The 16,061-nt window shown below is 44.3% G+C and overlaps 1 protein-coding gene across 2 annotated transcripts in view; it reads left to right on the forward strand.

Annotated features, from left to right (window-relative positions):
• Window positions 1–16,061, forward strand: part of ttbk1a (tau tubulin kinase 1a) — a 52,627-nt gene that overhangs the window by 12,150 nt on the left and 24,416 nt on the right. For both annotated transcript variants that reach the window (XM_042301695.1, XM_024443420.2), the window contains exons 6-14: window positions 88–192; window positions 9,351–9,416; window positions 10,091–10,183; window positions 10,679–10,804; window positions 11,225–11,379; window positions 13,478–13,688; window positions 14,090–14,271; window positions 14,625–14,959; window positions 15,330–15,493. In XM_042301695.1, the coding sequence (XP_042157629.1) occupies window positions 88–192; window positions 9,351–9,416; window positions 10,091–10,183; window positions 10,679–10,804; window positions 11,225–11,379; window positions 13,478–13,688; window positions 14,090–14,271; window positions 14,625–14,959; window positions 15,330–15,493 (1,437 nt within the window). The remainder of the gene's footprint in view (window positions 1–87; window positions 193–9,350; window positions 9,417–10,090; window positions 10,184–10,678; window positions 10,805–11,224; window positions 11,380–13,477; window positions 13,689–14,089; window positions 14,272–14,624; window positions 14,960–15,329; window positions 15,494–16,061) is intronic.

Consider the following 16,061-nt stretch of genomic DNA (forward strand, 5'->3'; position numbering starts at 1 on the left):
TGTTGCTACAGTAGCCCCACACTCTTACTGACTGAGCCACACGACCATATCTGTAATGCACTGAATAATCATGTATTTTCTCTGCAGTCAAACTTCGCCATGGGAAGGCTGCCTTCGACCTTGAGGAAGTGTTACATGTTGGACTTCGGCCTCGCGCGGCAGTACACCAATACCACTGGAGAAGTCCGCCCTGTAAGTCTCCTCTTTTGTTCCTTTGCTTTGGTTTGTCCTACGAAAATGTTAGTTTTACATTTGAGTCATTTAGCAAACGCTCTTATCCATTAAGTGCCTTGCTCAAGGGCACATCGACAGAGCCTTGCCGGCTTGGGGATTCGAACCAGCAACCTTTACTGGCCCAACGCTCTAACCGCTAGGCTACCTGCCACCCAGTTCAATGTTATTGTGATGTTATTGGAATAATGTCCAGCTCGTGGGTAAGTTCCAGGTCATCTTTATTGCAATGGTGAGGCTGCACAGATTAGCAGGTCTGAGATTCCAACATCTGGGCCTATCATTTATAAACCATCTCAGAGTAGGAATGCAGATCTAGGATCATGTCCCCCTGTCCATGTATTTATGATCTAAAAGGCAAACGTGATTCTAACTTAGCATCCTACTCTGAGACTCATTATGAAATGGTAATACGATATATCCATGTTCATGTTCAGCATGTAATTTTGGGGGGCATTTTCTTTGTACATCCACGGACGAGGCAGTCACACTTCATATACAATGTAGGCTATGGGATGGTAGTTAGCTAAATGCACAGATGCAATGCACGCAACACTAATTACTTCCTCCAAGCTAGCTAACCACTGTAGCTAGTGCTAACATTATAATTAAATCCCAAGGGATTAGGTAGTGTCTGTAAAACAGCTGCCAGTGTTAGCTGCTGAGTTAGTGCAGTGTCCTTAGCTATCTAGCTAAATAATGTGAACACAAAAGAGATTGACTGCCGATGCTGTCGGCAGGCAAAAGTTTGACAATCCTTCCGGTGTGTCTGAACTTTAAGATCCTCTTAGCTCCTAGCTCTGTGTCGTACTCATCAGGCAGCAAACAGAAGAAAACAGACTGAAACAGGGAAGGATTACCTGGATTTGTCCAATAACAAACACACATTTTCAGTTTGTGTTACAAAACATTTTAAAAGTTTTCCGTTGGGTCTGTGCCGTAATGAACAAGAACCTTGTCTAGGTTGTGGGTCACAACGCAGAATTTTGAGGATCACTGTTTTGTTTACGTTCAGACCCTGGGTTTGGTGCAATGCAGTACAATTCATGCACAAGTGAGCTCATTCATTGTACAATATCTGAATCCTTGTTTTACTGCTCCTTGTTTTTTTTTTTTGTTTTTTTCCAAATCAAATCAAATTTTATTTGTCACATACACACGGTTAGCAGATGTTAATGCGAGTGTAGCGAAATGCTTGTGCTTCTAGTTCCGACAATGCAGTAATAACGAACAAGTAATCTAACTAACAATTCCAAAAACAAAAAAAACAAAAAAAAACTACTGTCTTATACACAGTGTAAGGGGATAAAGAATATGTACATAAGGATATATGAATGAGTGATGGTACAGAGCAGCATAGGCAAGATACGGTAGATGATATCGAGTACAGTATATACATATGAGATGAGTATGTAAACCAAGTGGCATAGTTAAAGTGGCTAGTGATACATGTATTACATAAGGATGCAGTCGATGATATAGAGTACAGTATCTACGTATGCATATGAGATGAATAATGTAGGGTAAGTAACATTATATAAGGTAGCATTGTTTAAAGTGGCTAGTGATATATTTACATCATTTCCCATCAATTCCCATTATTAAAGTGGCTGGAGTAGAGTCAGTGTCATTGACAGTGTGTTGGCAGTAGCCACTCAATGTTAGTGGTGGCTGTTTAACAGTCTGATGGCCTTGAGATAGAAGCTGTTTTTCAGTCTCTCAGTCCCAGCTTTGATGCACCTGTACTGACCTCACCTTCTGGATGACAGCGGGGTGAACAGGCAGTGGCTCGGGTGGTTGATGTCCTTGATGATCTTTATGGCCTTCCTGTAGCATCGGGTGGTGTAGGTGTCCTGGAGGGCAGGTAGTTTGCCCCCGGTGATGCGTTGTGCAGACCTCACTACCCTCTGGAGAGCCTTACGGTTGAGGGCGGTGCAGTTGCCATACCAGGCGGTGATACAGCCCGCCAGGATGCTCTCGATTGTGCATCTGTAGAAGTTTGTGAGTGCTTTTGGTGACAAGCCGAATTTCTTCAGCCTCCTGAGGTTGAAGAGGCGCTGCTGCGCCTTCCTCACGATGCTGTCTGTGTGAGTGGACCAGTTCAGTTTGTCTGTGATGTGTATGCCGAGGAACTTAAAACTTGCTACCCTCTCCACTACTGTTCCGTCGATGTGGATGGGGGGGGTGTTCCCTCTGCTGTTTCCTGAAGTCCACAATCATCTCCTTATTTTTGTTGACGTTGAGTGTGAGGTTATTTTCCTGACACCACACTCCGAGGGCCCTCACCTCCTCCCTGTAGGCCGTCTCGTCGTTGTTGGTAATCAAGCCTACCACTGTTGTGTCGTCCGCAAACTTGATGATTGAGTTGGAGGCGTGCATGGCCACGCAGTCGTGGGTGAACAGGGAGTACAGGAGAGGGCTCAGAACGCACCCTTGTGGGGCCCCAGTGTTGAGGATCAGCGGGGAGGAGATGTTGTTGCCTACCCTCACCACCTGGGGGCGGCCCGTCAGGAAGTCCAGAACCCAGTTGCACAGGGCGGGGTCGAGACCCAGGGTCTCGAGCTTGATGACGAGCTTGGAGGGTACTATGGTGTTGAATGCCGAGCTATAGTCGATGAACAGCATTCTCACATAGGTATTCCTCTTGTCCAGATGGGTTAGGGCAGTGTGCAGTGTGGTTGAGATTGCATCGTCTGTGGACCTATTTGGGCGGTAAGCAAATTGGAGTGGGTCTAGGGTGTCAGGTAGGGTGGAGGTGATATGGTCCTTGACTAGTCTCTCAAAGCACTTCATGATGACGGATGTGAGTGCTACGGGGCGGTAGTCGTTTAGCTCAGTTACCTTAGCTTTCTTGGGAACAGGAACAATGGTGGCCCTCTTGAAGCATGTGGGAACAGCAGACTGGTATAGGGATTGATTGAATATGTCCGTAAACACACCGGCCAGCTGGTCTGCGCATGCTCTGAGGGCGCGGCTGGGGATGCCGTCTGGGCCTGCAGCCTTGCGAGGGTTAACACGTTTAAATGTCTTACTCACTTCGGCTGCAGTGAAGGAGAGACCGCATGTTTTCGTTGTAGGCCGTGTCAGTGGCACTGTATTGTCCTCAAAGCGGGCAAAAAAGTTATTTAGTCTGCCTGGGAGCAAGACATCCTGGTCCGTGACTGGGCTGGGTTTCTTCCTGTAGTCCGTGATTGACTGTAGACCCTGCCACATGCCTCTTGTGTCTGAGCCGTTGAATTGAGATTCTACTTTGTCTCTGTACTGGCGCTTAGCTTGTTTGATAGCCTTGCGGAGGGAATAGCTGCACTGTTTGTATTCAGCCATGTTACCAGACACCTTGCCCTGATTAAAAGCAGTGGTTCGTGCCTTCAGTTTCACACGAATGCTGGTTAGGGAATGTTTTAATCGTTGCTATGGGAACGACATCTTCAACGCACGTTCTAATGAACTCGCACACTGAATCAGCGTATTCGTCAATGTTGTTGTCTGACGCAATACGAAACATCTCCCAGTCCACGTGATGGAAGCAGTCTTGGAGTGTGGAGTCAGCTTGGTCGGACCAGTGTTGGACAGACCTCAGCGTGGGAGCTTCTTGTTTTAGTTTCTGTCTGTAGGCAGGGATCAACAAAATGGAGTCGTGGTCAGCTTTTCCGAAAGGGGGGCGGGGCAGGGCCTTGTATGCGTCGCGGAAGTTAGAGTAACAATGATCCAGGGTCTTTCCACCCCTGGTTGCGCAATCGATATGCTGATAAAATTTAGGGAGTCTTGTTTTCAGATTAGCCTTGTTAAAATCCCCAGCTACAATGAATGCAGCCTCCGGATAAATCGTTTCCAGTTTGCAGAGAGTTAAATAAAGTTCGTTCAGAGCCATCGATGTGTCTGCTTGGGGGGATATATACGGCTGTGATTATAATCGAAGAGAATTCTCTTGGTAGATAATGCGGTCTACATTTGATTGTGAGGAATTCTAAATCAGGTGAACAGAAGGATTTGAGTTCCTGTATGTTTCTTTCATCACACCATGTCACGTTAGTCATAAGGCATACGCCCCCGCCCCTCTTCTTACCAGAAAGATGTTTGTTTCTGTCGGCGCGATGCGTGGAGAAACCCGCTGGCTGCACCGCTTCGGATTGCGTCTCTCCAGTTAGCCATGTTTCCGTGAAGCAGAGAACGTTGCAGTCTCTGATGTCCCTCTGGAATGCTACCCTTGCTACTGTTTGTAAGGCAGAACACAGGATCCGCATCGCGAAAAACATATTCTTGGTCGTACTGATGGTGAGTTGACGCTGATCTTATATTCAGTAGTTCTTCTCGGCTGTATGTAATGAAACCTAAGATGACCTGGGGTACTAGTGTAAGAAATAACACGTAAAAAAACAAAAGACTGCATAGTTTCCTAGGAACGCGAAGCGAGGCGGCCATCTCTGTCGGCGCCGAAAGTTGTACGTGGGTAGCTGTCCAATATGCCTGGCGGTATCAGCTTTTTTTGTTAAACGCTTAGGGCCGGTTTGCCCGGACCCAGATTAAAGCTATTACCGGACTAAAATATATGCTCAATGGAGAATCGCCATTGAAAATGCTTTGATATCCAGGAATAGGTTTAATCTGGGTTTGGGAAACCTGTCGGTAATGTACAAAATCAAACAGATGACAGTTAAAATGCATTAACCAGTGACTGCTTATGACATCGGTTATGTTGTGTTAGCTAATGATAATACAGTGACATCTTAAAAATGGATGGATCATATTGGTTATGTTTGTGCCCAGTCCATGGTTTGGATAATATATAATATATACTGTAAGATATGCCACTTAGCAGACACTTAAAAAAAAAAATTGTATGAGATTTCCTACAGGCTTTGGTCATTTTTATCAGCCTTTTAAAATGTCACAGAAATCCCTTTTTATTTACAATATCATAGTCTTATTTAATAATTTGGGTGTCAAGTGAAAGCCTCTCCATCATTTTCAAATTGAGTTGAAATGTTCAGCCCATTTGTCATTCACATCATACACAGTAATCCCTGGCTTTTGTAGTTAGTTTACATGCTAATCAAAGTCTCAGGGGATATGCGACCGGAACTAAGCCGAAGATGGACTAACCTCCCTTTCACACACACACACACACACACACACACACACACACACACACACACACACACACACACACACACACACACACACACACACACACACACACACACACACACACACACACACACACTCTTTCTCTCTCTCTCTCTCTCTCTCTCTCTCTCTCTCTCCACTCACCACTCAATCTCTTTTTTCTCTCTCTCACTCTCTCTCACAAACACATTCTCATAAGCAAATGCGCGCGCACACACAAACACACCTTCATCCCAGAGAGAGGTATCCAAAGTGCTTTCTCTCAGTCTGTGGTGTCTTGTCTTATTTTAGCTCACTCCAAGTATAAGTCGTCCACTCTTACAGTAACTCTCCCCCTCCTCCCCCCTTTGCTCCTCCGTCCCATACATCCTCTCCCATCCCCTCTTATTGACTGCATTTTCAATCTCTCCTCTTCTTCATGCAGTGTCCTCATGCATCCCCCCCTCTCTCTGTGTTTGGAGCTCTGTGAGTGCAGCAGCGTGAGATGAATATTTTATTTGCATGCGTCAGTGGGCGATGCCCCGAGGCATCGCTCCCCCTTTACCCCCATCCCCCGCTCCCCTTCTACTTTTCCCCTTCTCTTGCTCTCTGAATTTTTCTTCTTCTAGCCAGTACAGCTGAGTCAGCTTCAGCTCATTGATTTGTGATGAATGCAAGTCTCTCTCTCTCCCGTTTGTCTCTCCCTCTTTCTGTCTACCTCTCACCCTCCCTGTTTGTCTCTCCATCTTGCTTTATTTAACACCCCCTGCTTCCATGTCTGTCTCTCGTTCTTTACCCCTGCTTCCCTCCCTCCTTCTCATTCCATCGCCCTTCTCTCTTAATCTACCTCTTCCCCCAGTCCCTGACAAATAGCAGTGTATGCCTCTCTCCTACCCTGAGGCAGCCAGATCTCCAGGGAAGGAAGTGTCAGGGGCCTCTCCAGTCCAAATGACCTTCACCTTGCCACTATGTCAGCCCCTTACCCACAAAGCATATTTGTTAGCACATAGCCGTCAGCCCCCAGCCATTTGCCACAAAGCATATTTGTTAGCATGTAGCCTTTAGCATCCAGTGCTTGTGCAGTGAATGACCTACCAGCTGCTACATACTGTAGTGTTCTCTCCTCAATGAAGAGGGATCTTCCCTCACTTTCCTTCCCTGATAACTGAATAAATCATTGTGGGTAATAAATAGCGGAGCTATTTTTCCTCTCGTGGCACGCATCATGCGTTTCTCAGAAGTCTTGTTTTCCATGACTGCTGCTGAGAAGTGGAAAATAATGATTTAATGTAGAGATTTTGTCATGCTAATTCATTTCAAATGACATGTCTCTGTCCTTTATGCAGTAACTGAGTAGCAGGTTTAGGGGCGTGTTAAATGTTGATGGGTTTTGTAGGGCGTTGTCATATTCACTCATTGACATATAAATATATCAGGTGCTTGCTGGACAAAAATGCGTTCAGAGTTAGCTTTATCTTGAGGCATCCGTCAAACTACAAATCACTCTACATATCAGCTGCCAAAATGTATTGTTTCAACACATTTTATTCTATTGAAGCTGGTTTACTATCTTGAGTGTATAATGCTGCAGGATTAGGTCCCTTTTCAGGGAGTTTTATGTGTAAACAGATTAAGTCTATTTCTAGACGAAAACGCATTCACTATTAAAAAGTGCTTCTCAGTTCAAGACTAAGCCTAATCTGTGTCTGGGAAACCGGCCCTACATGTATTACGTCTATCATGTTTTGTGTAATAATCTGTTATTACGGACTATATAACACCACTATATAGGTATAATTAAGGCTGTTTCATGCACGTTATTGCCTCTTGGATAGGATAACACTCAATCCGCTTGCATACCTACAGTAGGTGATAAAATGGGATGCAGTGTTTTGAAACTTGAAAAAAGTAAGGTCCCCACTCACCAGCAGTTCCCAAAAATCAAACTGAAACGCTTTCTGAATGTGCGATGTTGTGAGCCAGAATGTGATTGTTACAGGAAGTTGATACACATGTACATACATTTTTTAAATATTTCAGCCAGAATTGTGGCCATTGGTGGTCAGCAAGGACATTACTTATAGTGTATATATAGTTCTGTCTCTATTACATAAAAGCCCATAGAAAATGTTTGACAAGTTACTGCCATTACCGTGTGTAATTTGGACCTATGTTTTCCTATGTGATGTGTGCCTATTTATTTGACATTTCCTTACATTTATTCATTCATTTTGTTTCAGTGCCTGCCTTTGTTTTGTGTTTTACAGTTCCTTTTGGACATTTGATTTTGAAGTGCATGCTCCAACCCGTTTCTCCATCAGATCCTTGCTCCGCCATGGCTGTCACGCGCATGGTGACAGAGTGACGTGAGTGTGGTCACCAAGCTTTCTGTTCTCCTCAGAGCAGAGGGGTCACACTAAGGACACCCACTTTCGGCCTTTCTGTTACACTCATGTCAATGGTTACTGTTTCTATTGCTAGGACCCCGTTATTGCTGCTGGCAACTATTTTATATCGCAACAGCTATAAATGGATCTATCTACATAGCAATGATTTTCGGATGTAAGACATTTGTACATTATTACTCGCTCTCTCTAACTTAAACTTAGATGTTCTGTTTCTTTTTGGTTTTAGCTATGTGTCAGAGTAGGGCCCTGGTTCTGATGCATACGCCGTCGACAAGGAATAGAAACTTGAAAGCAACAGAAGATCTAAGCGTAAGTTAGTGCAATGTGGAAGTTTCTCAAGGTCACAAGGTAGAGGCTCAGAATTCCCCTTAAGGTTCTTACACACAGCGAACTGCACACTCTAATTCAGTCTGAAGCAGCTTCTCCTTGTCGCCGAAGAAGCATTTAGTTAATTGCTTGTTTAGGACAGAGTGAATCGGCAGTCAGGCAGCCTTCTCTCTGTAATAACCAGCTGAGAGCACAGTTGGTGTCATTGTTGACAATAACGGGGCATCCCTCGCTGTCAAATCTCAACATAGGATGCGTCCCAAATAGTGCCATTCTGGATACAGCCCCACTGTCTACCTCCGAGGGCTCAGTACTCAGTGTTCAATAAATGACCGTGGGACTCGACCGTGAGCGTTCAGTTTGCTCCCCCCGGAGCGAAGGTCATGGCACCAGCAAACTACGAGGGTAATGTGAGAACGAACAGCATGTGCCGCACCACTGATACTGCCATCCCAAGCCAAACTCACAAGAGATTGAGTTACTAAAATAAGCTAGAGAGGCGCAATTCTATTTTGAAGTTTTCAGATTGTCAGTTCAGGAGATGAATCGACATTTAGGAAAACGTTTGAAAGAATAATAATAAACGACTTATTGAATTATTTAAATGCAAGTTAATTGAATATTGCTTATTGATATTGACTGGATTAAAATGAAATTTAGCTCCACTACAGTATAATACCATAATGGTTTAACACAAGTCGCTTACTGAGCCGAACACACGCAGACATGAATTCATGAGCTTTTAGTAGGATTAGTGTACAGATGCCTGGTGTGACCCCTCACTTATGTTTCTGGCTACTTTATTATTTCGTTTTTATTTTATTTATACAATTTATATTCACTGTGTTTACAGTAAGCATCCATAGCTCCTCTACGGCACTAAATGGCGGCAACAAAAGCGTGGATATTACCTGTATGTCAGATCGAATTTGCAAGGTCAAATTTAGCATGTTCAACGACGTGCTTTTGGCTCTTAAGATGACTTGTATTGCATGTATCCTCTATGTAGCTGTTGTGTCCTGGTTATTTGGCGCTAACATAAGCGAGATGAATGCTAGTGTAAATGTTAATTGTTACTATTTACTTCCCATTTATGTTTAAAAAAAATGTTTGTGTTTATTAGATCGTAATAGTTTTTAAAACCAATTTTGGAGAGTGAGCAGTAGGGAGAAACCTAGAAGGAGGATGTGTTAGAAATGTTATTTTTCCAAGACGTTGAAGTATGTGCATCTTGATATTGGTCCGTCACTAATACTGTTCCCTCTTGTTTCCTTTCAGCCGAGAACTGTCGCAGGTTTTCGAGGAACTGTTCGATATGCCTCAGTCAACGCACATAAAAACAAAGTAAACAACAATGTTTATGTTGTCGAAATGATATGCTGGAAAATGTATTCTGCCAAATTTGCTCTTTGAAATAAACGTGTTTATTGTGTTGTTGTACTATAAAAAGGTGTCAGGCAACCATAGAATAAGGAATTACAATACATACCCCCTCTAGTAATTTAATAGGATCTCTATGGGGGCAACTTTAGGTTTGGCACTATTAATGTAATGCCCGGGGTGTAGTGGAGGAAGAAGTCAGGCGCAGGAAACAGAGAGTTCAGGGTAGCGATACTTTTAATTCACCACACAGGTGAAAACGACGCCAACCCAAACAAATGCACAAAACACGGGGAACTAAACAGTCCAGAAAATACACACATCCACGGACAACCGTGACCTACAGTCGTGTACAAAATGTACACAGAGAATAATCCCGCACACCCAGTAGGCGGGCCGGCTGGATAATAAAGCCCCACCAATAAACCTAATTAAACACAGGTGTAACTAATAAACAGACAAGGGGGGAAAAAAAGGATCAGTGGCAGCTAGTAGGCCGGTGACGACGACCGCCGAGCGCCACCCGGTAGGAGTCGTGACAATTAAGGGTATACTGTACTAATTAAAACGATTTAATTCAAACGAGCGTGGAAGAAGATATCATTCGTAATCTCTACTTTCATTTTTTCTCTCCCCAGGAAATGGGACGCCATGATGACCTATGGTCTTTATTTTACATGTTGGTGGAATTTGCAGTTGGACAGCTACCATGGCGGAAAATCAAGGACAAGGTAGAGTCCCTTCACTCGTCCACGACAGACCCACTTTATTTCTAGCGAATCGTTAAAAGTCAAATAATCAAATATGCAAGATGAACAAAACGCAAGCCTTTTTGGATCTTCTTTTTCTTTCAACACAATGTTAGTAACAATTAAACATTTCATTTAGTCGGTATTTCTAGGTATTTCATTTGTAATATGAGTAGTGCCTCGAAATCAGAATGAAATGCACGTGGCATATAATTTGGTACGCCTCTCGATTCATTGTATAAAATTGTTCAAACTCCAAATATCCCAGCGTGTGTTGGCTCTGTCGAAGTGGCATATAGGATGATCTAATTTGCCCCTACACCCGTGATCATTTTCATCCCATCAGCTTTCGGACACTTGTGCATATGGTGCAATGGGCAAATGGAGGGGGACTGGTTTGGTTTCAGCCACAGAATGACAAGCAAATAAATAAATAAAAGTTAAACAAATCTGTTTTTTTTTTGCTGTTTTGCGCAGGAGCAAGTTGGGCAGATAAAAGAGCGATATGACCATAGGATGCTGCTGAAACACATGCCTTCAGAGTTTCATATCTTCCTCGACCATGTATTGGGCCTTGACTACTACACCAAGCCGGATTATCAGGTACCATCACAGTATAGAGAACAAGGAAAGTACTTTGAAAGTGTTTTGAAATACTCCCACAAACGTCTCTCTTTTCTTTCTTTTTTTTTGACTGGCCACTAATTGCGGGGACTTTTTTGTATGTTCACACAAACTGATATGTTGACTTCATCAATGCTTCCTAGTACTCCCTGTGCTATTTCCATTAACAAAATTGCATCTAAAATTACAACTTATTTCTTATTTATTACTGCACTACTTTGACCAGATAGGTACACTACAGTGTAAAGGAAATAGGGTGCCATTTGGACACCACCAGAGTCTCATTTGGAGTTGTTTTCTATTGGCCGACTGCTGGTCTGGTCAAGGGAATAGGGTGTATTTTAAAGATTAGGGTGCCATTTGGGTTGCAACCAAAGTCACATTTATTTTATTTCCCAGCTGTTGATGTCGGTGTTTGAGAACAGCATGAAGGAGCGCATCATCATGGAAAATGAACCGTTTGATTGGGAGAAAGGAGGGACAGACTCCACACAGTCAACAACCGCCTCGACCCAACCACAACACAACACACGGCCCACCGTCGCCATTGTGGGGTAAGGACCCTGATATATTTACCATTAGGATTAAAAGGAGAGTCCACCATATTTACATGATAATACACTGCAGGGTGACTTTCTGCTTGCATTTTACTTAACACTAGAACCACTGGGCCTCAAGAGAACCCCCTTCAAGCTAATGAGCAGTGACTCTGACTGCAACACTCTGACAGTGTAATTAATCAATTTCATATATGATATCGCAAAAATGAATAAGGTAAAATTGGAATAATATTTATTTAATGGTGGCGTGGGCTCCTGCTGAGTGAGCATCCTTCTGGCTTTTTTTACGCTTAGGCCTCTGAGGTGTAGGTTCATGCCGAGGCTCAGAATCTGAAGAATAATCCGAGATTTTTCCTCCCACCATCGGAGTCATTTTCATTCAGATCTAGCAGCAGTGCTAACACAGCATGTGCATCCATTCGTCTTTATCTTCTTGCCATTGTATATTGCACACTCTCACAGTGTACTCCAAGTAGGTCAGAGTGGACTGATAAAACTGCTTGGATTTGGTGAACTGATATAGAGCATATACTTTACCATTTTCAGATTATAATTAGAATATACCATTACAATAGAATTTCCCGCCCAGTTCTTCATTCACATTTGGTAATTACATAATTATGCACCGTTCACTTCCCTTCGCTCATCAACTCACCCATTTAATCTGCTGGTATAAGTGTGAAATTACTTTCGGTATTGTTTCGGTTCAATTTTGAGACAATTATCTGAGTGATTATCAACTGGGCACGGCACCTTCCACTGTCGGGAGAAGAGGGGGCAACAGTGGAAAACCATTCAAAAAATGAGATGCCTTCCTAAAACTGGTTATAACTCCAGTTCTGTTTGTGATGATATGAATGAGCAGTCAAAATTACTGCTTTAGTGATTCTAGTGTTAACAGGGACAGTGTCCGTTCATCAACATTTCAGTGTTCACATCAATGTAAATGTGCCAGCTGAAATGCCCTACCTTGAGGCGTGCCCATGTGGGAAGAGCCAATTGAGGCCATCTTGGCAGATTCACATTTTGTAGCTGTGGATTTTTGTAAGCAGGAAGTTTCCCCATTGTGTACGATGATGTCATATTTCTGCGTCTTCCTTTAATCCTAGAGTATTTTTCACCAGTTGTCTGTATTTGACACTTGACATTTACAGGATCAATACACAAGGCAATGGTACAAAATATTAGATCCTGAATGTTCCACAACGTGATACAGTCACAGTGCTCTATTTTTAATCTGTCTTTTATACATCTTTCATGGGAGCTATTGTTTGACTCACTCACCCAAATATATCCTTTTGATGTTCTCTCTCACTCTCTCACTCTCTCTCTGATGACTGTTTTGTTTGAAGCTCTTTACTGTTCAGCCCGCCTATACACACACACACTACACACATTCAGACACACACACACACACACACACACACTACACACAGCTGCATGACTTCCCTGCGAACACGACATCCTTATCTCTGGAGACATCATTAGTCTTTTGGTCGTCATCACACACTGAGACACTATCCTAAATGGCACCCTATTCCCTATGTAGTGCCCTTTGACCAGGGCCCATAGGCCTCTGGTCAAAAGTAGTGCACTAAGTAGGGAATAGGGTGCCATTTGGCATAGTCACAATGTGAACAGAGAGAGATGACAGGTTGTGTCCATCAGTATTGCTGTCACACATCGAGGCTACTGCCACACTGCTCATCCAAACCCTTTGAAATGCATGATATTGAATTCTAAACTAGGCTGTAAGCCATTTGATATACCAGTTTACAATTAATGTTTCACTGAATAAATAGATATTTAAATATATGTTTACTGAACTTTGAGGGTTGCCTGTACAAAGTGCATTAATTAAGTGCATGCTTAATTCAGGAAATAAAAAAAACATTTTGGAATAGAGTAGGGCATGAACAAAAACCTGCACAACCAGTGGACATATTCACATATAGGTGTTATATACGTGTGTTTATTATATACATTCATATACATTAGTACATACATTGTATACATCATTGGGCCACCACTGCTCTTAACAACTGATTAAACCTGAACCCATCCCCCCACTCCCACCCATCTTCTCCTCCAGAGCCCTCAACACCCCGGTGCCCGTAGACCTCCAGAGGGAGAACACAGAGAACGTGCTCCAGGACGAGCACCTCAGCGACCAAGAGAATGCCCCTCCGGCCCTGCCCCCCGGTGGGAGCCGCCAGGGGGGCGGTGGCCAGACAACCGCTAAGGGCGAGGGATGGGAGGACACCGACTTCAACCGCAACAAACTCAGGATCAGCCTGGGCAAGGTGAGTAAGGGGGAGGAATGAGACCACAACATTTTACTGTATGGCCTGGTCTCACCACAATGGCCCATAGATGGTAGGATGGCATTCATGTAGATGTTTTAGCATAGCTTATACTGTTTGTTGATACAGTATTTTTAGCATTTTTGATTAATGAAAAATATGGGATGGATTGATGGTTGGCTGGGTAGAGGATGATAGACGGACAGAGAGATGCACAGGCAGAGATGGACATCCAGACAGAAAATGTGTACACCAGACAGACGAAGGCCTACCCTTTAAACTCCTAACAGTGGTAATAGACACATTTTAGAATGAATTACTGTTTAGCATACATCATCGTGGCCTCCTGTCTCTCCTTTCCCCTCCCGTCTCTTCCTCTCCTCTCCCCTCTGTGTCTGCAGGGGGCACAGGAGGGGGATGAACCCAGCAGAGGGGCCTGTCCCATGTCTCCGTGCCGGGCAGGAGGGGCCCCCGAGTCCCCCAGTGGCCAGGTGCGCTCGCTCCGGTACCGCCGCATCAACAGCCCCGAGTCCGACCGCATGTCGGCCGCTGATGGGAGGGGCGTTGACGGATACGGCCAAAGGTGACCACAACAAACCAGCTCTAGTATTAGTTCCAAACCTGTACTAGCTTTTAGTATAGTAGTATTTAAGTAATGTAGTTAACCAGGAAGTACATGTACTAAAATACATTTAGTATTGTACCTAGCTACATTAAAGTCTCTTAGGTGTTCCAGGAAAGTCCTTTGGGTTAGGGTCTGTGAAACTGCTATAAGCCTATCTATTATAGCCCTCCACTTTAATACTTAATTCAATACTTAATGTGTGGGTTTTGTGTGTGTGCATTCGTTTGTGCGTGCTTGTGTGTCTATGTGCCCTTGTATGTCCTCGTGCTTGTACCTGTGTGAATGTATTTGTACACATCTGTGTGCCACAGTATCAGGTCCCGCATGGATATCCTGGGATCGCCCTCGCGCCACGTGTACTCGTCCCAGCCGGCCATGATGCTGTCTGTGGACTGCGGCCTGCAGCGCGGGAGGCACGGCGAGGGCTCAGTGGCGTCCGTGGACCAGGAAGCCCACAGTAATGCCTTTATCAGATCGGTGCCACTGGCAGAGGAAGAAGACTTTGATAGCAAGGAGTGGGTGATCATCGACAAGGAGACAGAGCTGAGGGACTTCCAGCCCACCACGTCGGGCACCACCGATGAGGAGCCTGAGGAGCTGAGGCCCCTGGAGGAGGGAGAGGAGAGGAGGAGGCTGCGGGGAGGAGGTGGGCCTGGAGGTTTTATGTACATTCAATGATGTGCAATTTCAGTCAGTTCAATTCTGTTCCATTCTATTCGGTTCTGTTGTATTCAGTTCTATTCTGTACAAGTTGTGCTGTGTTGACGATGATGCTCATCTCTCCTCTCATGTTCAAATATTGTTTGACGTTTGACTTAATCCGGAAAACACATTTCCCACTACTGAGCCGAAGCAAACCATTTGTACTGAGCTGACCTGGTTATGCATCTTCCAGAAGCAGAACCATGCTGAAAAGGACCATGTCAAAATTAAATATTCAACCCGTCACAGTTTGGTTCGGGTTGGCATGATAGTGTGAAAAGGGTAGTATATTCCTAACCAATCCTTTGTTTTAGGGGCGGAGATGGTGGTGCGACCCAAGACGACCCTCACGACCAACAGCAGCCGGGGCATGCTCACGCTCACTGAGGAGGAAGCCTCCAGACGAAGTGGGGGAAGCCCCGCCATGTCGCCCTGTCATTCACTCCCGTCAGGCCGTCCTATTGGACCGCAAAGACCGGTAAGAGACCGGGCTGACCTATCGGTGGAGGGAGGCTTCTCTCCTTGCATGTTCATGGGAGTCGGCTCAGAGCTGGGTCGCCTGCTGTACAATGCGATTGATCTTCAGATGATATGGATGAGACCCACCTAAGCGGTGGGTGTTGTTGTTGATCTATCCAGATTATGTAAAGATTAGCTCTTCGGTGCCCCATCTGGTCGGGATGTCAATTAACATGCAGTGCTAAGCCTAGGGTTGCAAAATTCCAATAACTTTGCCAAAATGACCTGTTTTTCCAGAAATCTCAGTTGGAAGATTCCTTCTAATTTCAGTGATCATTCTAGAAAAACAGGGAATTTTGCAAGCCAGTGGGAACTGAATACCTTGGGAAGGGGGGGGGGGCATTATTCCCACAGCCATTTCAGTGTCATTCACACTGTCATTGGTGTGACATATCCTGCCAGTGTAAAGAGAGAAAAAGTGCATTTTTCTGTGTCAGTAGGCACAAATTGTTCCTTTCCATGAGTTTGTTTTTAACCATTGTTTTTGTAATGCTAAGGAATGAATGGGAGACGTGGCTTTGCTAACT

Source organism: Oncorhynchus tshawytscha, linkage group LG02 (genome assembly GCF_018296145.1).
Source record: "Oncorhynchus tshawytscha isolate Ot180627B linkage group LG02, Otsh_v2.0, whole genome shotgun sequence".
In the NCBI taxonomy this organism is placed as follows: Eukaryota; Metazoa; Chordata; class Actinopteri; order Salmoniformes; family Salmonidae; genus Oncorhynchus; species Oncorhynchus tshawytscha.